Below are 24,512 nucleotides of genomic sequence, written 5' to 3'. Positions count from 1 at the left end.
TGATTCGATGAGTTTCTTTATTGCAAAGATGTGATGTGGGCATCACTGTATGAAATAGTTCCAATAAAAGTACAAAGTTTACAGTAGGCTACAACCGTATTATAGAAATCTATAGGAAAAAGTATGAAGTCCTAGTTACAGAACACATTATTATTATTACATTATTATAAATAGTACAGGAATGAATCACAGTATATTCCCTTGTATCGACCAATCTCTGTTGGCTTCTATTCTAACTATTGGGGTGCACACCACATTGAGGTCAAATGAGAGGACACCGCTCAAGACTACTATTGAGGTGAACCCAACACGTTGAGGTCAAGGGAGAGGAAGCCACTGCAGACTATTGGCATGCACCCCATACCCCATAAATTATAGGCCTAAAGGTTAGAGTCATGTAATCTCTCGTTGGTATATTATTACGGGCCGGCTCCGCTAGGGGGTTTAGCCCTCTCAGTACAAACTTTAGCACCCTCCGTTTAATTTTATGTTACTATATAAAATTATTGAGTGTCAGGTGGCGTAAAAATATCTCCTCTGTGCTGTGTCAGCACAATGGACGGAGCGCGACGCGGTGTGAAGGGAGGCTATGGAAATCCATTGGGCGGTTAGGTATGACTCCTTTGGATTTCCATAAAAAGCGGGAAAAAACTCAAGCGTTCCTACAACACAGAACTAAGACGCGAGGCTACAGGGTTGCACAGAACCCTCTGTCTTCTCCAGCCTCCAAACAAATAGATGCGTTAGCTGACAACATCATGGAAACGATGTGATTCTGGATGTCTTGTCCAGATTGCTAGCAAGAATGCCAAGAGGGGAATCGCAATTTGCTCGTTTCAAATCGTTTCATGTTTTGATACCATGTCTTGCTTTTAGGTGTTTTGACTAATTTCATGTCAATGATGCTAATATGGTTAGAATTCGCTAGATAGCTAACCAACAACTGTAGGGATGTACAGTGAGGGAAAAAAGTATTTGATCCCCTGCTGATTTTGTACGTTTGCCCACTGACAAAGAAATTATCAGTCTGTAATTTTAATGGTAGGTTTATTTGAACAGTGAGAGACAGAATATCAACAAAAAAATCCAGAAAAACGCATGTCAAAAATTTTATAAATTGATTTGCATTTTAATGAGGGAAATAAGTATTTGACCCCTCTGCAAAACATGACTTAGTACTTGGTGGCAAAACCCTTGTTGGCAATCACAGAGGTCAGATGTTTCTTGTAGTTGGCCACCAGGTTTGCACACATCTCAGGAGAGATTTTGTCCCACTCCTCTTTGCAGATCTTCTTCAAGTCATTAAGGTTTCGAGACTGACGTTTGGCAACTCGAACCTTCAGCTCCCTCCACAGATTTTCTATGGGATTAAGGTCTGGAGACTGGCTAGGCCACTCCAGGACCTTAATGTGCTTTGTCTTGAGCCACTCCTTTGTTGCCTTGGCCGTGTGTTTTGGGTCATTGTCATGCTGGAATACCCATCCACGACCCATTTTCAATACCCTGGCTGAGGGAAGGAGGTTTTCACCCAAGATTTGACGGTACATGGCCCCGTCCATCGTCCCTTTGATGCAGTGAAGTTGTCCTGTCCCCTTAGCAGAAAAACACCCCCAAAGCATAATGTTTCCACCGCCATGTTTGACGGTGGGGATGGTTTCTTGGGGTCATAGGCAGCATTCCTCCTCCTCCAAACACAGCAAGTTGAGTTGATGCCAAAGAACTCCATTTTGGTCTCATCTGACCACAACACGTTCACCCAGTTGTCCTCTGAATCATTCAGATGTTCATTGGCAAACTTCAGACGGGCATGTATATGTTCTTTCTTGAGCAGGGGGACCTTGCGGGCGCTGCAGGATTTCAGTCCTTCACGGCGTAGTGTGTTACCAATTGTTTTCTTGGTGACTATGGTCCCAGCTGCCTTGAGATCATTGACAAGATCCTCCTGTGTAGTTCTGGGCTGATTCCTCACCATTCTCATGATCATTGCAACTCCACGAGGTGAGATCTTGCATGGAGCCCTAGGCCAAGGGAGTTTGACAGTTCTTTTGTGTTTCTTCCATTTGCGAATAATCGCACCAACTGTTGTCACCTTCTCACCAAGCTGCTTGGCAATGGTCTTGTAGCCCATTCCAGCCTTGTGTAGATCTACAATCTTGTCCCTGATATCCTTGGAGAGCTCTTTGGTCTTGGCCATGGTGGAGAGTTTGGAATCTGATTGATTGATTGCTTCTGTGGACAGGTGTCTTTTATACAGGTAAGAAACTGAGATTAGGAGCACTCCCTTTAAGAGTGTGCTCCTAATCTCAGCTCGTTACCTGTATGAAAGACACCTGGGAGCCAGAAATCTTTCTGATTGAGAGGGGGTCAAATACTTATTTCCCTCATTAAAATGCAAATCAATTTATAACGTTTTTGACATGCGTTTTTCTGGATTTTTTTGTTGTTATTCTGTCTCTCACTGTTCAAATAAACCTACCATTAAAATTATAGACTGATCATTTCTTTGTCAGTGGGCAAACGTACAAAATCAGCAGGGGATCAAATACTTTTTTCCCTCACTGTATTTGAGAGACAACAAGTGCTCATTGTGATAATGTATACTTAAAAAAAAAAAAAACATTGCAGAGGAAATATAGCTACTGTAAGCCTACATGTTGTCAAAAGTCTAAGCCAAACCCTTCTGTTTTGCCCCATAGTTGCGCAAGCGTCGCAAAAGCAACGGGCCGTCTTTACACTGGAGTCAAAGTGGTCCGCAGTGCGTCGAGAAGTTGACGTGCGACAGCGAGTTCGAAGCCATTTGGGCGCAGTGTCAGTGGCACGCACCAGGTTCAAGCAAACGAAGACGTTATGTAAGTACAAATATCCAGCAATAGGTAGTGACCAGTACAGTAGGACAGATGAGAAGAGACTGAGTGTAAACTATTTTCTTCAGCACGTTGTAGTTGGATGCTGTCATTGGTGAAATGTCAGAACGATTCAGCGAGTGCAACAGCCAACTGGTGGAGGCTCTGTGTGTCCTTGACCCTGAGAGCCATAACTTTTTAGATGTGAAAAAGATTAAACTAATGCTGGATCTAAGCAAAACTGATTTGGTGGAAGCTGAGTTTAGTGTCGCTTGCCAGTTTTTGAAGACTGAAATTGCCTGCTCTGGCTCCAATGAGAACAAATGGATCCCACTTGATATCCTGCAATGCCTCTCTCCGCTATGCCGACCGTGCTTACTGCACTGAAACATGGACTGACTTTTGGGGCGTCCACAGCTACATGCGAGAACTAATTTTCCACTTTGACAAACGTGTTCAGTAACCTCAGAAGAAGCATGCTACACCCGAGGAAAGCTCAACTAATCCAACTGGCATTTGAGGGGATCATACAAGAAGATGTCGGGGAGAATGGAATGATCGATTACTCAAGAAGTTCCACAGAGCATCAAGGAAGCTGCAACTCTTTTGAAAAGGTAAGATTGAAACAATCGAGTTATTTAAAAAAAATCTTAATCTTGCTTCAGTGTGTAGGGCGCTGTCCATGGTGCTGATAGAGCGCGGCGAGATTTCGTGGCATTGAACCTGTCACTGCTTGGTCAAAAACATGTTTTAAACGTTTGTGTTTATTGTGGTATAGCGTGAAATTAGCAATGCAAGAACCCAAAATGACGCCCCTGGGTATAGCTACCTACCAGTATGTGTCATCATAAAAATAAATAGGCTACATTCTATTATGGTTTTCTTGGTTTCCTATTGGTTTTTGTTGATGTATATAGAACTGTACGTATTGGAAACGTGTTTATGTTACATGCTGACCAGACCGGACACGTCGCGTGCGCAAGCGTCGCAAAATAAATGTAGAAATCCATGTTATTCAATTATTGCACCCACACTGCTCGTGCGTGCCAACAAGCGTCTGCTATGCCAAGGGCTAAAATAGAACTCCTTCCTATTTCTGACGCAGATCGCGCTGCAAGTCCTGCCTTCCATCTCCTCATTGGTTTATAGAGGCAGGTACCCACGTGCCATCTTCTCATTGGTTATACCCACGTGGGTGATTGAAAGACGAACTGTTTTGCCGGTTGTCGTGGTAATACTATGAAAGTGTAGATGCCGATCACCATATAAGTTCAAAGATGAAAAAGCCTGGAAGGAGGAGAGATGACTAGAAACGATTCGGTTGGCCGTTTTATGTGTGGATTAATTGTTGGAGTAGAGGACCTTGTGCATTTCAGGTAAAATAACAACTCAATGTTTATATCCCAGGACTAATTAGCTAGCAACAGCTAGCACCTAAATAGGACAAATTAGCTAGCAAGTGCAAGCTAACTAGCTAATTTGCCATACATGTTTAATGCTTTTCGACCTGTCCCCAAATTAATGTCATTGGTTCAGAGTTTGTTTTGTTATTTTAACCTGCGTGTCGTGATCGCGTTTGGTGTAGGGGGACAAAATACATTTATGCACGATGGCGCACGCGCGCAGCCGGTTTGTGTTCCGTGTTAGGCTGGCATTGCTTAATTCATTACGTGGGTCGGGTTTTATTCACAGAAGTGTATTGTGCCATATCACAACGTGTTGCTGAACTCATGAGCGAGCGACATGCTTTTCCATGTTTAAAGCGGGCCTATTTATTTGGCAAGACAGCTGGCTGGATCTCACTGTAGTAGGCTATGTTTTGGTTATTTGGATATCCATTCAAATTTGGTTCACTGTTAATGTAACTAGTCTAAATATGGATTGTTTCATGCCTTTATCAATCTGATATTTTGTCTACCAGGCCTACTACTTGGTACCGCTGTTTTGTTCTGTTCCATTCTTTCAAATTCACAGTTGTGTCGGGGGGCGACAGCATAGCCTAGTGGTTGGACTAGTAACAGAAAGATTGCAAGATTGAATCCCCGAGCTGACATGGTACAAATCTGTCGTTCTGCCCCTGAACAAGGCAGTTAACCCACTGTTTCTAGGCCGTCATTGAAAATAAGAATTTGTTCTTAACTGACTTGCCTAGTTAAATAAAGGTAAAATAAATTCTATGCCAAACTGCCATTCAGTATTTTTGTTTGCATGCATGAATAACTAGTTTGCATGATTTTGGTAAGACAGCTGTGTGTAAGGCTGCATTCATATAAGCTGTTTGTAATATGTGAATTGCCCTATCTATCTTATATTCATTACCAAAATGGCCTAGCTGTAGGGCGCTGTCCATTGTGCTGATACAGCGCAGCAGAGATTGGCTACAAATTTCAAAAGCACTCAAAGATCTCAGAGCATCTGCATTTGAACTTTGTTTATTGTGGTATAGAGTAATTATATGAGCAGAATCCAATATAATTCCAATGCAAGAACCCCCCCCCCAAAATGTATCCCCCTCGCCGATTTCAACTGCTCCCTTAGTCCTGGTGCAGGGTCTGGATTTTAGTTCTGGGTTAACTGAGATAAAGGTTAAGGCAGTGTTGAATCAATGTTGTTGCCACATAATTTCAACCCCAAAAATCAATGTGATGACGTGGAAAACAAATAGAATTTGCAAAAAGCAATCAATGTAACGCATTTAGTATTTTTTCACCCAACTTTTAACCTAACTCCAATGACATGGGGAATTTTTGTTGTTGATTTCACGTTGAATTCACGTTAGTTGAGAACTCAACCAATGTACAGAACCAGTCAATGTACAGAACCAGTCAAAAGGTTGCACACACCTATTCATTCAAGGGTGTTTCTTTATTTTTACTGTTTTCTACATCGTAGAATAATAGTGAAGACATTAACACTATGACATAACACATATGAAATCATGTAGTAACCAAAAAAAGTGTTAAACAAATCAATATGTTTTATATTTGAGATTCTTCAAAGTAGCCACCCTTTGCCTTGATGATAGCTTTACACACTCTTGGCATTCTCTCAACCAGTTTCATGAGGAATGCTTTTCCAACAGTCTTGAAGGAGTTCCCACATATGCTGAGCACTTGTTGGCTGCTTTTCCTTCACTCCAACTCATCCTAAACCATCTCAATTGGGTTGAGGTCAGGTGATTGTGGAGGCCCGGTTATCTAATGCACCACTCCATCAATCTCATTCTTGGTTAAATAGCCCATACAAAGCCTGGAGGTGTGTTTTGGGTCATTGTCCTGTTGAAAAACAAATGATAGTGTCACTAATCGCAATCCAGATTGAATGGCATATCGCTGCAGAGTGCTGTGGTAGCCATGCTGGTTAAATGTGCCTGGAATTCTAAATAAATCACAGACAGTGTCACCAGCAACGCACCCCCACACCATCACTCCTCCTCCTCCATGCTTCATGGTGGGAACCACACATGCAGAGATCATCCATTCACCTACTCTACGTCTCACAAAGACACGGCGGTTGGAACCAAAAATCTCCAGTTTGGACTCATCAGACCAAAGGACAGGTTTCCACTGGTCTAATGTCCATTGCTCGTGTTTCTTGGCCCAAGCAAGTCTCTTCTTCTCATTGGTGTCCTTTAGTGGTGTTTTTTTTTGTAGTAAAATCGACCATGAAGGCCTGATTCACGCAGTCTCCTCTGAACAGTTGCTGTTGAGATGCGTCTGTTACTTGAACTCTGAAGCATTTATTTGGGCTGCAATTTCTGAGGCTGGTAACTCTAATGAACTTATCCTCTGCAGCAGAGGTAACTCTGTGTCTTCCTTTCCTGTGGCGGTCCTCATGAGAGCCAATTTCATCATAGCGCTTGATGCTTTTTGCGACTGCACTTGGACTGACCTTTATGTCGTTTCTCTTTGCTTATTTGAGCTGTTCTTGCCATAATATGGACTTGGTCTTTTACCAAATAGGGCTATCTTCTGTATACCACCCATACCTTGTCACAACACAACTGACTGGCTCAAACACATTAAGAAGGATAGAAATTCCACAGATTAACCTTTAACAAGGTACACCTGTTAATTGAAATGCATCCCAGGTGACTACCTTATGAAGCTGGTTGAGAGAATGCCAAGCTGTCATCAAGGCATAGGGTTGCTACTTTGAAGAATTTGTTTAACACTTTGTTGGTTACTACATGAATCCATATGTGTTATGTCATAGTGTTGATGTCTTCACTATTATTCTACAATGTAGAAAATAGTCAAAGTAAAGAAAAGCCCTTGAATGAGTACGTGTGTCCAAACTTTTGACTGAAACTGTATATCAAAACTAGAAGTTGAACTGACGTCTGTGCCCAGTGGGATGCTCCTTAGCAGGGCCCCAAATGCGATAGTCCGGCCCTGCTCCTCAGTTAGTGAAAAAGTAATGGTGATAAGACATTGGGGTCTAATCTATATAGTAATGCTGTTCTCGATGCGACTGGGCAGGAGGAAGAGGTAAGGTAGCTCTAGTCCCTGGTTCTGGCTCAGGATGTGTTCCTCTATATCCTTCAGTTCCTTTCTGAACCTGTCAATCACCTCCTGGGCCTGGGGCTCAGTGAAGTACTGCTCTGGATACTGACCCAACGGGACCTGGAGTAGAGAGGGGGGGGATAGGGGAAGGGAGAGAGAGAGAGCGGGAGAGAAAGAGAACGAAAGGAGGTGGGAGACAAGGGTTTCATTCAGTAGGAGCAAACAGGAGAAAGCGTTTTGAAATGGAACCAAAAATGTATGTTGAGGTGGTACCATCCCCAGTTAAAAAATATGTGTAACTACTCACAAGTTTGACTGGAGTTCTATGGGCTCAGCTAGTGTTAGCATAACCCTTTAACTTACTGCATCAGGTTGTGGCCGCCCCAGGTGCCATGTGATCGCCATCTCCAAACATGTTTGGCTGACATCAGGCAGGCTGTCCATGATCATCTCCATGGTAACAGCATCCTTGTCGGTTGGCGTGGGGTGACGCATGGTGCACGGGGTATTGGGTACCCAAGCACACCAGTCAAACTATGTTAAAGAGAGCGGAGTAAGTTCATAGAAATGTGTGCTTGCTTGCTCACGTGCCTGGTGTGTGTGTGTTTGTGAAGTACCTGTCCATTGTTGGTAGCTGCGTGCTGTGCTGTGCTCGTGAAGATGGCTACACTCAGCAAGGTAACCAGCTCTGCTTTGTTTTTGAGTTCGTTGGACAAGCCAAACGTGGGGACATCGACAAAGCCCTCCTCAGCGATGTCCTTTATCCAGGTCTGTAGCTCAGGGTCCTCCACCACATCACTGTCACAATGGTAGTACACAGATATCATCCCTGAGACAAAACTATGGAGGGGTGGAGAGAGAGAGGGGGGGGGAGAGGTAAACAAACAGTGAGGTAGAAATAAAGATGGAGAGTAAGAGTAGCCTAATTAAAGGAGATAATACTGCACAAAGATTAAAACGTTTTATTTTCCCAATATGAATTTCAGCATGTCCATATTTCAGGCCTAAGAGCATGTCCCCTCCTTTCCGCTTACAACCTAATAAACAATGTGTCTGTGGTCATCAAATAGGGGTCACACGGGTATTGCACCCGTGTATGGCGTCCCACTGCATCAGACTGTGTTCCATGTAGAAGTAGTCTCTGAGCTTAGTGGCTCTGCACACTATTCCCTATTTAGTGCACTACTTTTGACCAGGGCCTATAGGGAATAAGATGCAATTTCGACCACAGCTGCATAGGAGTAAAAACCTGTGTATGGCGTCCCACAGCATGAGGCTGTGCTCCCTGTAGAAGTAGTCTCTGAGCGTGGTGGCTCCGCGCTGTTGGAAGTCCCAGCAGGGCTGGAGAGAGCGGTAGGTCAGGACCTTGTACTCTCTCTGGGACAAGACGAGCAGGCCCTCCCCTCCTGTAGACACCACCTGGAGGAAGAGAGCAGGAGAATGCTGCCAGCTTAGACCGCAATGGTGGGAAATCGAACCACTGGTCCACCACTTTCAAAGCTGTCCTTCTATCTGTGTCCCTATGATGTTTCACACATTCGGGGGGGTTACAAAATATGAAATGGGGAAAATGAATCGTCAAGAGAATAGTAAGCTGACCCTTTTGAAGATGCCGTCAGCGGAGACGAGCTGAGTGCGTCCCCTGCAGTTGATCTCCAGAGTGTAGCGCAGGTGGGGAGCCAGGAGCTAAAGACAGCGAGAGGGATGAGACAGCAACACGCGCACACACACACACACTCACACATACGCGCACACACACGCACTCACTCACACATGCGCACGCACGCGCACATACACTCCTACCTTGTATACAGGGTGTACAGCGGGAAGTTGACGTAACGTAGCCACACAGAACACTTCTACCAACAGGTGCGTTCTCAACAGGTGTGACAGCAACTGAAACACCTGGAACTCCGAGTGACGGACCCAGATCTTAGCCAATAGCCAGGCCAGGGGAGGGTCATTAGGCAGGAAGATGGGTGTGTCCAAGCCAGGAGTCTGTCCTAGCTGGAGAAGAGAAGGGATTAATTGTGTGTGTGTGTGTGAGAGAGAGTGTGAGAGTGTGTCTAGTCCTACCTGTATGGCAATGGGTATGAGTCCCTGGTCAGGGTGCTCATATAGTAGACACAGAGGTGCAGCGATGTACTGTGGTTTCCCCCGGATTACATTGGTGGGAACACCATCCATAATGGCATAGTCAATCAAGTAGATGTTACCAGCCTAGAGATGAAGGGAGGAGAGCGGAAAATCTGTAGAGGCAGCTGAGGCTAGGGTTAGGATAGTATTTTTATTTGTTTAGGGGGTAGATCAGCTTTAATATTGCAGATAGATTGTGGCTTCTGTCAATGTAATTGTCTGCATCTTTTCCAAATCCCATATATATACAGTACCAGTCAAAAGTTTGGACACACCTACTCATTCAAGGGTTTTTCTTTATTTTTACTATTTTCTACATTGTAGAATAATAGTGAAGACATCAAAACTATGAAATTACTCATGGAATCATGTGTAACCAAATAAGTGTTAAACAAATCAAAATAATTGTAGATTCTTCAAAGTAGCCACCCTTTGCCTTGAGGACAGCTTTGCAGATTGTCCACTTCTCACATGGTGGTCCTCTGTAGCTCAGTTGGTAGAGCATGGCGCATGCAACTTTAAATTGGAGATAGCACAAGCAGCGCCATTGAGGCTGTCACAGAATCCATAATGGCACAAATACAAATATGAGACCTCTATATCTAGATGGTGTTAATTGTTTTTTGACTTATTTTGTACTTTAAAGAATCTCCATAACTAACATATGGCTGGCTATCTTTCATTTGGACATATTTACATTCCAGCAAAACATATTTTAATCCTAAAACCATACGTGACATATTTCTTGATATACAGTTGAAGTTGGAAGTTTACATACACCTTAGCCAAATGCATTTAAACTCAGTTTTTCACAATTCCTGACATTTAATCCTAGTAACGATTTCCTGTCTTAGGATCACCACTTTATTTTAAGAAAATGAAATGTCAGAATAATAGAAGAGAGAATGATTTATTTCAGCTTTTATTTCTTTCATCACATTCCCAGTGGGTCAGAAGTTTACATACACTCAATTAGTATTTGGTAGCATAGCCTTTAAATTGTTTAACTTAGGTCAAACGTTTCGGGTAGCCTTCCACCAGCTTCCCACAATAAGTTGGGTGAATTTTGGCCCATTCCTCCTGACAGAGCTGGTGTAACTGAGTCAGGTTTGTCGGCCTCCTTGCTCGCACACGCTTTTTCAGTTCTGCCCACAAACTTTCTATAGGATTGAGGTCAGGGCTTTGTGATGGCCACTCCAATACCTTGACTATGTTATCCTTAAGCTATTTTGCCACAACGTTTGGAAGTATGCTTGGGGTCATTGTCCATTTGGAACACCCATTTGCGACCAAGCTTTAACTTCCTGACTGATGTCTTGAGATGTTGCTTCAATATATCCACATCATTTTCCTGCCTCATGATGCCATCTATTTTGTGAAGTGCACCAGTCCCTCCTGCAGCAAAGCACCCCCACAACATAATGCTGCCACCCCCTGTGCTTCACGGTTGGGATGGTGTTCTTCGGCTTGCAAGCCTCCCCCTTTTTCCTCCAAACATAACGATGGTCATTATGGCCAAACAGTTCTATTTTTGTTTCATCAGACCAGAGGACATTTCTCCAAAAAGTACGACCTTTGTCCCCATGTGCAGTTGCAAACCGTAGTCTGGCTTTTTTATGGCGGTTTTGGAGCAGTGGTTTCTTCCTTGCTGAGCGGCCTTTCAGGTTATGTCGATATAGGACTCGTTTTACTGTGGATAAAGATACTTTTGTACCTGTTGTCTCCAGCATCTTCACAAGGTCTTTTGCTGTTGCTCTGGGATTGATTTGCACTTTTCGCACCAAAGTACGTTCATCTCTAGGAGACAGGACGCGTCTCCTTCCTGAGCGGTATGACGGCTGCGTGGTCCCATGGTGTTTATACTTGCGTACTATTGTTTGTACAGATGAACGTGGTACCTTCAGGCGTTTGGAAATTGCTCCCAAGGATGAACCAGACTTGTGGAGGTCTACACATTTTCTTTCTAATGTCTTGGCTGATTTCTTTTGATTTTCCCATGATGTCAAGCAAAGAGGCACTGAGTTTGAAGGGAGGCCTTGAAATACATCTACAGGTACACCTCCAATTGACTCAGGCTAATTGACATCATTTATCAGAAGCTTCTAAAGCCATGACATCATTCTCTGGGATTTTCCAAGCTGTTTAAAGGCACAGTCAACTTAGTGTATGTAAACTTCTGACCGACTGGAATTGTGATACAGTGAATTATAAGTGAAATAATCTGTCTGTAAACAATTGTTGGGAAAATGACTTGTGTCATGCACAAAGTAGATGTCCTAACCGACAAAACTATATCGCCAAAACTTTGGACAAAAGTACACTATTTTGGAATTAGGGCTCTGGTGAAAAGTAGGGCACTATTTTGGGAATAGGGTGCTATTTTGGTTCGTAGACAGAAGGACAGGGGGATGGACCCCAGGGAGGTTAGATAGATAGATAGATAGCGGGGCCCCACCTTGAGCTCCTTGTCCAGGGTGGTCCTGGGTGCCAGCGACCCCTGCACCATGTCTCCAGAGACGGGGAAGTTTCCTGGAAGCTCCTTGCAGCGCTGGATCATGCGGGGGTTTGAACCATTCAGACACTGGTACCCAAAGAACCAATCTTCCTTCCAGTGCTCCATACAGTACTCTGGAACCATAGGGATAATCAATCAATCAATCAACCACAGAATGAAAAAAAGTACTGTCTGAATGTATCAATAATAATTTCTTAATATAATAATCTACACTTCCGGTCAAAAGTTTTAGAACACCGACTCATTCAAGGGTTTTTCTTTATTTTCACTATTTTCTACATTGTTCAATAATAGTGAAGACCTCAAAACTATGAATTAACACATATCGAATCATGTAATAATCAAAAAAGTGTTAAACAAATCAAAATATATTTGAGATTTGGCCTTTGGTCTGGTTCAAATTGGAGATTTTTGGTTCCAACCGCTGTGTCTTTGTGAGATGCGTGTGGGTGAACAGATGATCTCCGCATGTGTATTTCCCACCGTAAAGCATGGAGGAGTAGGTGTGGGGGTGCTTTGCTGGTGACATTGTCTGTGATTTATTTAGAATTCAAGGCACACTTAACCAGCATGGCTACCACAACATTCTGCAGTGATACGCCATCCCATCTGGTTTGGGCTTAGTGGGACTATCATTTGTTTTTCAACAGGACAATGACCCAACACACCTCCAGGCTGTATAAGGGCTATTTGACCAAGAAAGAGAATGATGGAGTGCTGCATCAGATGACCTAGCCTCCACAATCCCCCGCACTCAACCCAACTGAGATGGTTTGGGATGAGTCGGATCGCAGAGTAAAGGAAAAGCAGCCAACAAGTGCTCAGCATATGTGGTAACTCCTTCAAGACTGTTGGAAAAGCATTCCAGGTGAAGCTGGTTGAGAGAATGCCAAGTGTGCAAAGCTGTCATCAAGGCAAAGGGTGGCTATTTATAGAATCTCAAATATATTTTTATTTGTTTAACACTTTTTTGGTTACTACATGATTCCATATGTGTTATTTCATAGTTTTGATGTCTTCACTATTATTCTTCAATGTAGAAAATAGTAAAAATAAAGAAAAACTCTTGAATGAGTAGGTGTTCTTTGGACTTTGGACCGGTAGTGTATATTCGTTTTTTTTCCTTTGCTTTGGTACTATTTTCACAAGTATGTGGTGAAACTGGTAACACTTGTAATTCTGCCAGTGTTCCATTCAAAATCTTTCATTGTGCGTTAATTTTGTTTGTAGACATCTTTCATCACACAACCATTAATACAAAATCTAAGTTTACTGTGATAATGAGTACAATGGTTTAATCACCAAAACATAACGATATTTTCTCAGTTTAGTTATTTTAACAACGTATGTAGTAAGCTACAGTAATGTCAATGACTGTGCACTACACGGTTTTCAAATTAGGTCATTGACTGAACAGAAAATGTCCATAACTTCTATCCCATGCGCGATCAAAGGTGTGATCATTGCAAACATCTTTCACAATGTAATCAAATGAAAGAAATTAAAGAAACATTATGTTTAGAAGGCACTAGTTTGCATCAAGCCTGTCTTGAGCATTTGGAAATAGGCTCTCATCGAAATCACAGTAAATATCCCAATTGTTCATGCACCTGGGGGAAAAAGCCTTTTGGCATGGCGAATCCAAGCCTGACATAGGTCTGGATTGAAATCTTTGCATGCCTCATCCATGGCCTGAAGGAGGGTGGTACGCTCATGGGGATGGCAATCTTCCACCTGTATTGTAATCGTGTATTGTATTTTACAGTATTGTATTGTGCGTAAGTACTGGATACATGTTTAGTGTATAGGGGATCCATTTCTTTCTTGTTTTGGACTTTCTGGATTATTTGCGTAGTGGTATTTTTTTGCTGCACTGTAGGAGCTAGAAACACAAGCATTTGGCCTCACCTGCTGTAACATCTGTTTACGCAGCCAATAATCTTTGATTTGTTACATACAGTCTTGTCAATATCAGATTTTTTTTTTTTTTTATCTTGCTATAAAGTAAAATCATAAGTAATCATCATAATAGTACATTTGAGTATATATACTTTTTATGTTTCTACTTTACAGACATACTGTACATTTGAATTAGTTCTCAAACTCTGTAGTAGACAAACCAGTTCTACAGGTTTCCCAAACGTTTAAGTGATCATCAATTAAGAGCAGCCGGATTAAGTAATAGTAAAATGTATTTTAACAAAAGAGAAGAGAATCATATCAAAAGTAAATGTGAGCATTGCATTGTGAAAGGCAATGACTTCATATGAAAATGTGTTGCAATATGAAACACTGATTAAGTTTGGTGAAAAAGTGACCGCATGGTTTTGTGTGTTGTACTTAGTCAATTGAACATGTGCTTAGAGTTTTGAAACAACTTCCTTTTTGATGATATGTTTTGAGTTTTGTACTAAGAATTGTAAAAATGTACAAAATACTTGTGAAAATTGCACCAAAGCAATAAAAAAAACGAATATATGATATACTGTATAATAATAGGACTGAGAGAGTAAATATAGAGAAGTCTTATACGTAATGTGGGGAAATTAATTGACCATATATGAAACAATTCTTTAATCAATTCTTTAAAATATTAATATTACTTTATATTAACATATATTGCAATGTGAAGCAGTAGATTAAACACTGATTAAGTTAGGGGAAAACTGTTGTTGTGCATTACTCCGAGGCCTCACTTCCTAAATGTCTATAATTATGAACAGGAAGAGACAGCAATAAAAAGTGTCGGCCTGTACTCTACAACCAATAACACATCTGATGCAGATAGGAGGGAGGGCTAAAGCACTGAATGTAAATAGTGTATATTTGTTTTACGGTACTCTACCAGCTATGGGGCTTTTGAGTTTCCAGAAGCATCGTTTAAAGTCCTCCAGATCATCCCATGACTTTCCAAACCTGATGGCTAGTTTCTTCAGAGACAGCTCTAGAATACTTGGAGAGAGAAGAAGGGAGGGAGAGGAGGGTGAGAGAGAGGGTAGAGCGAGGGGGTGATGGGTGAGAGAGGGGTAGAGAAAGAGCGAGGGGTGGAGGTGGGGTAGAGAGAGCGAAATGGAACATATTTTTTAAGAAAGGGGGAAGTTGAGATACATAATGTGGGTAAGACATATGTCTGAGCAAGTGAGGGACATTTTACATAAGATTTACATTAGATTTAGGGGAAATTTGACCCGCATGTGTGAATGTCAATGCGTAAGAATAACATCACAGAGAAAAATGTGTGTGTAACTCACGCATAGTGTAAGGAGCCTTCAAAGTCGCTCCTTTTCTCGCTGTCAAAACGTACGTCCTGATGCAGGTCTGCTTCGGTCTTGGCATCGATACACTTGGGAATCCCAGAAGCCCATGCAGCCCATCTGGATAAACAAACATAACTGTAAGATCTAGGCTCTCTTTCTGGAGGGATTGGAACAACATTTCTGTCATCTCACTGACCTGTATATCGTTTGTCTCTCCTGCAGTTCTGCTTTTCTGTGAGCCAATAGCTGAGGAGAGGTATCATCGGAGAGTCTCTTTGCTAAGGGAGGGAGAGAGACAGCAAGAGAGAGGGATGACTCACTCACACACACAGGTAACTGCCAAAGTTAAGGAAACCCTTGAGTAAATGAGGGATAGAAATTATATTGAACGCAGATGCTTCCACACAAATCAAATCCAATTGTATTTGTCACATGCGCCGCATACAACAGGTGTAGACTTTACAGTGAAATGCTTACTTACAAGCCCTTAACCAACAATGCAGTTAAGAAAATACCCCACCAAAAATGTAAGAGATAAGAATAACAAATAATTAAAGAGCAGCAGTAAATAACAATAGTGGGGCTATATACAGGGGGTACAGAGTCAATGTGCTGGGGCACCGGTGTCGAGGTAATTGAGGTAATATGTACATGTAGGTAGAGTTATTAAAGTGACTATACATAGATAATAACAGAGAGTATCAGCAGCATAGAAGAGGGGCCAATGCAAATAATCTGGGTAGCTATTTGATTCGCTGTTCAGGAGTCTTATGGCTTGGGGGTAGAAGCTGTTTAGAAGCCTCTTGGACCTAGTCTTGGCGCTCTGGTACCGCTTGCCGTGCAGTAGCAGAGAGAACAGTCTATAACTTGGGTGGCTGGAGTCTTTGACAATTTTTAGGGCCTTCCACTGACACCACCTGGTATAGCGGTCCTGGATGGCAGGAAGCTTGGCCCCGGTGGTGTACTGGGCCATACACACAACCCTCAGTAGTGCCTTGTGGTTGGAGGCCGAGCAGTTGCCATACCAGGCAGTGATGCAACCCATCAGGATGCTCTCGATGTCGCAGCTATAAAACCTTTTGAGGATCTGAGGACCCATGCCAAATCTTTTCAGTCTCCTAAGGGGGAATAGGTTTTGTGCCCTCTTCACAACTGTCTTGGTGTGTTTGGACCATGATAGATTGTTGGTGATGTGGACACCAAGGAACTTGAAGCTCTCAACATGTTCCACTACAGCCCCGTCGATGAGAATGGGGCCGTGCTCTCTCCTCCTTTTCCTGTAGTCCACAATCATCTCCTTTGTTTTAATCACGTTGAGAGAGAGGTTGTTGTCCTTGCATCACACGGTCAGGTCTCTGACCTCCTCCCTATAGGCTGTCTCATTGTTGTCGGTGATCAGGCCTACCACTGTTGTGTCACCAGCAAATTATAGTGTTGGAGTTGTGCCTGGCCGTGCAGTCATGAGTGAACCATGAGTACCCTGAGGGGATCAGTGTGGCGGATGGGTTGTTACCTACCCTTACCACCTGGGAGCGGCCCGTCAGGAAGTCCAGGTTCCAGTTGCAGAGGGAGGTGTTTAGTCCCAGGGTCCTTAGCTTAGTGATGAGCTTTGAGGGCACTATGGTGTTGAACGCTGAGCTGTAGTCAATGAATAGTATTCTCACATAGGTGTTCCTTTTGTCCAGGTGGGAAAGGGTTGTGTGGAGTGCAATAGAGATTGCATCATCTGTGGATCTGTTTGGGCGGTATGCAAATTGGAGTGGGTCTAGGATTTCCGGGATAATGGTGTTGATGTGAGCCATGACCAGCCTTTCAAAGCACTTCATGGCTACAGACGTGAGTGCTACGGGTCGGTAGTCATTTAGGCAGGTTACCTTAGTGTTCTTGGGCACAGGGACTATGGTAGTCTGCTTGAAACATGTTGGTATTACAGACTCAGACAGGGAGAGGGTGAAAATGTCAGTGAAGACACTTGCCAGTTGGTCAGCGCATGCTCGGAGTACACGTCCTGGTAATCCGTCTGGCCCAGCGGCCTTGTGAATGTTGACCTGTTTAAAGGTCTTACTCACATCGGCTGCGGAGAGCGTGATCACACAGTCGCCCGGAACAGCTGATGCTCTCATGCATGTTTCAGTGTTACTTGCCTCGAAGCGAGCATAGAATTTATTTAACTCGTCTGGTAGGCTCGTGTCAGTGGGCAGCTCTCGGCTGTGCTTCCCTTTGTAGTCTGTAATAGTTTGCAGGCCTTGCCACATCCGACGAGCGAGAGTTCTTCTTCAATTTCAGGTGAGTAATCCCAGTTCTGATGTCCAGAAGATGTCTTTTCGGTCATAAGAGACGGTAGCAGCAACATTTATTTTTATTTTTTAAATAGCATGATTGGTTAAGAGCCGATAAAACGGCAGCCCTCCCCTCCGGCGTCATTTTGCACAGATGTGGTTCCTGAGTTAATTAAGCAAGTAACATCCCATCATGCTTAGGGTCATGTATAAAAATGCCCAGTTGCCCATTATTTTGGCTACCATTGCTAGAAGAAAAGATCTGTGACTTTGAAAGAGGGGTCTCAAAGGAGCTTTAACGGGTGTGTGTGTGAACACTTATGGGAATTTTTGGAGCAGCCCCTGAGACAGCTTTTTGCACCACCAACAACTAAACATCGAATTTCTATGCCAAGGTGCATTGAAGCTATTCTGGTGGCTCGTGCCCTTTGTTTGACCAAATCTACGACACAGATCTAGGATCAGCTTTCTCACCCCAAAACATAACCTTTATCACTAAAGGGAAAAAAACGCAAACTGACTTGACAGCAGTATTACCTGTGCCTTCTCGTATCTCCACCTTGACGTCTCCTATGAGCCATCGGTAACAGGGGAAGGTGAGGGCTGTACCACCACCTGGTGGCTCCACAGTGACATAGCGACAGAACCAGTTATCCTCCACCCAGTAACGCTGCTTCTCCAGACGAACCAGGAGGAGAGGACCCAGAGGGGCCGGGCTACACACCTTGTACTCATCCACCTGGGGGGTAGGGAAGGAGGGAGAGAGAGACACACACACACTTTATATGAACCTACCTAAAACTTACTCCTCCTGGATCACATGCACAACACAGCCCTACTTACCGCTCCTCTACAGAAGTCCAGTCCAGGGTTGTCCAGGATTGTTCTCTTACTCTGTCCATTCTCTCCAACCAGGGTGACATATATGTAGTTATTGGTGCCGGAATACTCTGATGTGCCTGTAGCAACTGTCACCTTATATTCCTCCATCTAAAAACACTGGTACATGCACACACACAGATGCAGTGAAACACAAGGAGACATAAGCCTGAGGCTGTATGTCAGAACATTTCTGAGTGTGATGCTGAGGAGTCTTGTGTGTCCTCAAACACTGATCTCAGGTCAGTTGAATGTTTATCCTCTTATGGTTCAGGTTAAGACTTGAGGAGGGTAACCTGATCCTATATCTGTGCCTAAAGGTAGACCAGCTGGCAGGCAACTTCATGGTCCTTTTCAATCTCTCCTTCTCCCAGTCCATAATCCCGACATGTTTCAAGTTGACCACCATCATTCCTGTTCTCAAGAGCTCTAAGGCTACCTGCCACATAGACTACCTCCCTGTAGCACTAACATCTGTAATCATGAAGTGCTTTGAAATGCTGGTCATGGCATACATCACCTCCATCATCCCAGACACCATAGACCAGGGGTCTCCAACCTTTTCTAGCAGGAGAGCTACTTTAAACATGTCGCGAGCCACATTTTTTTTTTGTTGAGCTTTCAAATAGGCACATTCTTCTTTTCTCCTCTCCCCTGCAACTCTTCCCCCAGGTCCTTAGTGTACAAGATAAAGTAGTGCTTTCTGTCAATATACCTGGTAAAATAATGGTTATTATAAACTGGGTGGTTCAAGCCCTGAATGCTGATTGGCTGACAGCTGTGGTATATCAGACCGTATACCACAACATTTATTTTTACAGCTCTAATTATATTGTTAACCGGTTTATAATAGCAATAAGGCACCTCAGGGGTTTGTGGTATATGATCAATATACCACGGCTAAGGGCTGTATCCAGGCACTCCGCATTGCATAACTCAAAGGGTTAAGCACTATATCAGTTTAGTATTTTTCCTTGTTTTAGATTATTATTTGCACTAGAAATTACAATTGTTCAGAGAGATGTTGTGAGTCCACGTCATGCTTAAATCACACCAGAAGACCAATTTTTTTAGGTCTGGAATAAACCAACAAATAGATTGTTGAGTGTAATTCCCCTTTGTTTGCCATCTAGCGAGTGAAGAATGTGCCATCTAATGTGCCGGTCTAGCACTGGTTCTGTACTGCTGCTGCTCATTTCATTGCAAAGTTTGCAAATAACAATACAAAAAAATATATACAAATAATTTACTTACTCATGACATACTTTTTTTGCCAGGTAAGCCTACTTTGCAGTTAACATTTAGGCCTAATTGAGAACTTTTTGGGGAAAGTTTTTCTGTCAACCCATAGGACTGTTATCACATCAACTGGTACACACAGAGTGATAGACAAACGCACGCACCACACAGACAGATGGGCAATATTGCTGGAAATTAATTGCCAGATATTGTGTTCGGGTTGGCTTTTCGGCCCTGTTTGCATGTATATCCTACTACCAGTCACTTTTTATGTATAAACCCACCTGAACCACTCCAGTAACCCTGCACATTGAATAAGGTACTGGCACTGACCTGTATATACTTGCATTCTAATGTTACTTTAACTCTTATTGTAGTTCATGTGTTTTTATTTTTTTAATAATATTTTCTATCTATATTATTATTATCATTGCATTGTTGGGAAAGAGCTCTCAAGGGAAGAATTGAACTCTACCGTTTTACCTGTTGTATCCTGTGTACGTGGCGAATAAACTTTGAAACTTTGCATGGATTAATAGCCTACATCAGGCACACAGTTATCGGTACATACCTGATAGGTACGGCACCCCTCGCTCTAAACAATGGAGAGACTGAGCTGAGAAAACACACCCAAGACTCATAACTTAAAGCTAATGTTTGCACTTGTGCTTTTATCGCTTTTTTTACAGCGCGTAGCCGGTCCAGCCCTTTCCCTACGGTAAAATCACTTATTAACTTTGCCTGCCTTCCAAATGGCACCCTATGCATTTGGGCAGGTAGTGTTCTCCTGGCATCTGCCAAACCCAGATTTTTCAATCCGATTGCCAGATGGAGAAGCGTGATTCATCACTCCAGAGAACACGTTTCCACTGCTCCAGAATCCAATGTCGGCGAGCTTTACACCACTCCAGTCGACACTTGGCATTGCACATGGTGATCTTAGGCTTGTGTGCGGCTGCTCGGCCATGGAAACTCATTTCATGAAGCTCCCGACAAACAGTTCTTGTGCTGATGTTACTTCCAGAGGCAGTTTGGAACTCGGTAGTGAGTGTTGCAACCGAGGACAGACGACTTTTACTCGCTACGCGCTTCAGCCGTCGGCGATCCCGTTCTGTGGCCTACCACTTCATGGCTGAGCCGTTTTTGCTCCTAGACGTTTCCAACTTCGCAGTAACGGTGCTTAAAGTTGACTGGAAGAGCTCCAGCAGAGCAGAAATTTGACTTACCAACTTGTTGGAAACAAGTACTTTTCTACCTTGCATTTCAGTACTTTTCTACCTTGCATTCCTATAGCAACCCTTAGGTAAAAGCCTAGTCCGTATGTAATGTATTGCAGACTAAAATGCATTCATTCAGAATGTATGTACAGTTTGTTCATCAGTCATTATAACAGCAAAAGGAAGAACTTACCTCACTGCTGTTAGGGAAAAAGATAGAACATTCACTGTTTAGCTCCGTACACTTTTCTCTACACCTCTTTCTTTCTCTCTCTCTACCTCTCTCTCCTGTTTATTTCCGTGTCACTAACTCTTCCCCCGTCCCTATTTCCTCTTCCCTCACTCTCTCTCTCTCTCTCTCTTTGTGTAGAGTGCAAATTTTCTTCACTCCAGAGCAACCCTCTCTCTCCACTTCCCCCTCAGAGAGTTAGTCAGTCCACTCCACTGTCAACCGGTTCAGTCATCCAACAGTAGTCTGCTACACTTCAAAATACACTTGAATAAAAATCCTCTTTCATTCACACCCTCTCACTACCTGTCCACGTTTCCAAGCTAATGACTTGGCTTCTCTCTCTCTCTCCCTCTCTCTATCACTTTGTTTGTCTACATGCCCTCCTCCCTCTGGCACCCTTCTCTCGCTCTCTTTCTCTCTCTAGCACAAGGAAATGAGAAGTACACCAACCTCTATGAGCACATACAGAGAGATAAGGTATACAAAATATCACTGAGGCATCATGCAAAACCTAGTCTACAAATATGTAAACAACCCAACAAGCACCTCTCCTGAACTTACACCTCCATGTAATCGTTTACACACTGTTATATATAATTATAGTGTCATATCTGATGTTCTATTCAGACAACCCCTACAGAGAAGCACAATACTGAGTAAAATAAAAAAATAAAATATGACTTCACAAATTCAAATTAGGTTCTCACACATGTCAATATGCATGTCACTCTGCTTATAGCTTTATAGCTCTAAGAGATGTGGTCTGAGTAAACTTTACTTCTATCTGCAAAATTTGAATTGCCTTAGAGACTGCCCTAGCCTTTCAGTCGGTGACGTCACTTGCGCTGAGACCTTGAAGTAGTGGTTTCCCTTGCTCTGCAAGAGCCGCGGCCTTTGTGGAGCGATGCGTAACGATGCTTCGTGGGTGACTGTTGTTGATGTGTGCAGAGGGTCCCTTGTTCGCGCCAGGGTCGGGGCGAGGGGACGGACTAAAGTTAAACTGTTACAAACACACACACTGAAACTGCTCCTGAGACAATACAATAAAGACTTGACAGTTATTCGTTTCAACATGTTTGCATTTGACGTTTATTTTATAAGAAAAGATGGGAGAACAAAAAGAACAGTAGTTATACTGTATATAAAGATCCAAAAACACACTACTACTACACTCACTAACCATAGAATAGCACACACACCAGTATGAGCTGAAAAGTCTTTAAGGTTGGTGTAAAATAATCAAAGTGTTTAAAAAAAAAAATAGTCCAGAGAGTTGTATTACAAATGCATCTACTGTCCTGCATTCAAGACGAAACGTGATCGTTTAAGACCGATCTAATTCCAACCTCTATGGCTGGCTGTGTTTACACAGGTAGCCCAGTTCTGATATTTATTTCACTAATCGGTCTTTTGAACAATTAGATCAGCTCTGAAAAAGATCTGTTGTGAAAAGATCTGATGTGATTGGTCAAAAGACCAATTAGTGAGAGGCCTCCCGAGTGGTGCAGTGGTCAAAGGCCCTGCATCGCAGTGCTAGCTGTGCCACTACAGATTCTGGGTTAGAGTCCAGGCTCTGTCGCAGCCGGCCGTGACCGGGAGACCCATGGGACGGTGGACAGTTGGCCCAGCATCGTCCAGGTTAGGGGAGGGTTTGGCCGGCAGGAATGTCCTCGTCCCACCGAGCACTAGAGACTCAGTGGCGGGCCGGACGCCGTGCACGCTGCCACGGTCACCAGGTGTACGGTGTTTCCTCCGACACATTGGTGCAGCTGGCTTTCCGGGTTAAGTGGGCATTGTGTCAAGAAGCAGTGCGGCTTGGTTGGGTCGTGTTTCGGAGGACGCGTGGCTCTCGAACTTCGCCTCTCCCAAGTTCATACGGGAGTTGCAGCGATGAGACAAGACGAACTACCAATTGGATACCATGAAATTAGGGAGAAAAAGGGGTGTAAAAAATATAAAAACAAAAGACAAATTAGTGGGAAAAAAAGATCAGAATTGGGGTGCCTGTCTAAACCCAGCCTCAGTGTGTTTAATGAAAGAATGTGTGAGACTATGGAAGGGACTAGAAATCGAGTTGTTCTGATGGTATTGTGATGGAGCCGTGTCTGGCCTTGTTTAGGCTGGGCGGTTGGATGCAGAGGGCACATTTTCTACATTGTCCGGAGGGCAGGCTACGAAGTCGGCTAACATGGACGCCATCGCTTCTTCATCCAACTGAGAGAGAGAGTGGGTTGTTAGATAACTTTTGTTGACCAATTCTGTGGCAGAGGAAATGCACAATAGTCATTAACCAACATCATTTGTATATCTACAAAGTATTCCCCCTAAGCCATGTCCATCTAACACATGGGAAATGTGTGGGTTGTACAGTACAAAAAGCCTGAGTTGTACAATGGTTATATGGACACTTTTTGAACAGTGTGTTTGAGTCCTTTTCTTACCTTTTTCTTCTCTGTTCCCTGTCCTGTTCCTTCCTCCTCTCCCTCTCTCTTCCTCTTCATCCCTCTCCCATCCTCTCCCTCTTTTCCTTCTTTCTCTCGTTCAGGCCCCTCTCCCTTGGTCTCCCTCGGAGCTGTTGATGACCTCATATCCTGTCCGGTATTGTCGCCGCCCTGTTTGGATATTTCTCCCTCCTGATTGGATGGCTGATCGTCACCGTCCACCCTCACTTCCGGTGCAGGCTCCGCCTCCTGTTGTTGTTGAGCAGCAGGACCGTCTTCAAAAGAGGACGTTCCCTCCGGCCGATTGCTTCCCTTCTGCTCCCATGACCTCACTTTCTGCCCATGCTCGGCCCCTTCCTCATCTAGCTCCTCCCTCTCTCTCAGAGCTCCGCCCGTCACACACAGGATCTGAGGCATGGTCGGGTCATTCATTCCTTCATTCGCATCCTCCTCTCCCTCCATCACTCCGATGCTCTCTACCTCCTGAGCCTTTATCCCTCCTTCCCCCTCACTCTCCACCTCCTGAGCCTTTATCCCTCCTTCCCCCTCACTCTCCACCTCCTGAGCCTTTATCCCGCCTTCCCCCTCGCTCTCAACCTCCTGAGCCTTTATCCCTCCTTCCCCCTCGCTCTCCACTCGGAATCCTCCTATCCCTCCCTCCTCCGCCAACCCTCTGAGCACCTCTCCTTCCATCCTTCCTCTCCTCCCTTCTCCGTCCAACAGCCGAATCTCTCCCTCTTCTTCATCCTCCATCTCCTCCCCCTCTTCCGCCTCATAATCATCAAGCTCTTCATCATCATATTCTTCCTCATCTGGGAAATCGCTCTCTTCCTCCTCTTCCAGCTCATCCTCCTCTTCTTCATCAGAGCTGTTGATATTAATGACAGTGTGATCTTCGTCAGTGGATTGCTGTTGCAGGGCTCTGCTGGACTGGACTAACTGGTTCTGGTAAACCTGTAGAGTTCGAGA

The 24,512-nt window shown here is 43.7% G+C and overlaps 2 protein-coding genes and 1 long non-coding RNA gene across 3 annotated transcripts in view; 1 reads left to right on the top strand and 2 right to left on the bottom strand.

The window, feature by feature from the left end:
* The first annotated feature begins 2,578 nt into the window (after positions 1-2,578).
* Positions 2,579-23,781, top strand: LOC139534299 (uncharacterized). Its single transcript, XR_011666932.1, has 3 exons — positions 2,579-3,457; positions 15,479-15,588; positions 23,648-23,781. It is a non-coding gene; the product is annotated as an uncharacterized lncRNA (long non-coding RNA).
* alox12 (arachidonate 12-lipoxygenase) lies at positions 5,260-21,455 on the bottom strand. Its single transcript, XM_071333342.1, has 14 exons — positions 21,064-21,455; positions 18,379-18,534; positions 18,073-18,274; positions 15,453-15,534; positions 15,251-15,373; positions 14,845-14,951; positions 11,940-12,112; positions 9,425-9,568; positions 9,152-9,355; positions 8,948-9,034; positions 8,598-8,767; positions 7,966-8,188; positions 7,712-7,882; positions 5,260-7,468 (listed from the first exon to the last, which is right to left on the bottom strand). Exons 2-14 carry the CDS (start codon positions 18,523-18,525, stop codon positions 7,289-7,291), a joined length of 2,013 nt encoding a protein of 670 aa, XP_071189443.1. The 5' UTR covers positions 18,526-18,534; positions 21,064-21,455; the 3' UTR covers positions 5,260-7,288.
* The window catches only part of LOC139534295 (proline-, glutamic acid- and leucine-rich protein 1-like), a 24,055-nt gene continuing 21,703 nt past the window's right edge, over positions 22,161-24,512 (bottom strand). The window contains exons 16-17 of the mRNA XM_071333341.1: positions 23,544-24,497; positions 22,161-23,316 (exon numbers count right to left, since the gene is read on the bottom strand). Coding sequence (XP_071189442.1) covers positions 23,218-23,316; positions 23,544-24,497 — 1,053 coding nt within the window. The 3' untranslated portion in view covers positions 22,161-23,217. The remainder of the gene's footprint in view (positions 23,317-23,543; positions 24,498-24,512) is intronic.

This window comes from Salvelinus alpinus, chromosome 11 (assembly GCF_045679555.1).
Source record: "Salvelinus alpinus chromosome 11, SLU_Salpinus.1, whole genome shotgun sequence".
In the NCBI taxonomy this organism is placed as follows: Eukaryota; Metazoa; Chordata; class Actinopteri; order Salmoniformes; family Salmonidae; genus Salvelinus; species Salvelinus alpinus.
Note: the sequence above shows the minus strand (reverse complement) of the source record. Positions and strands in the feature narration are given on the sequence as shown.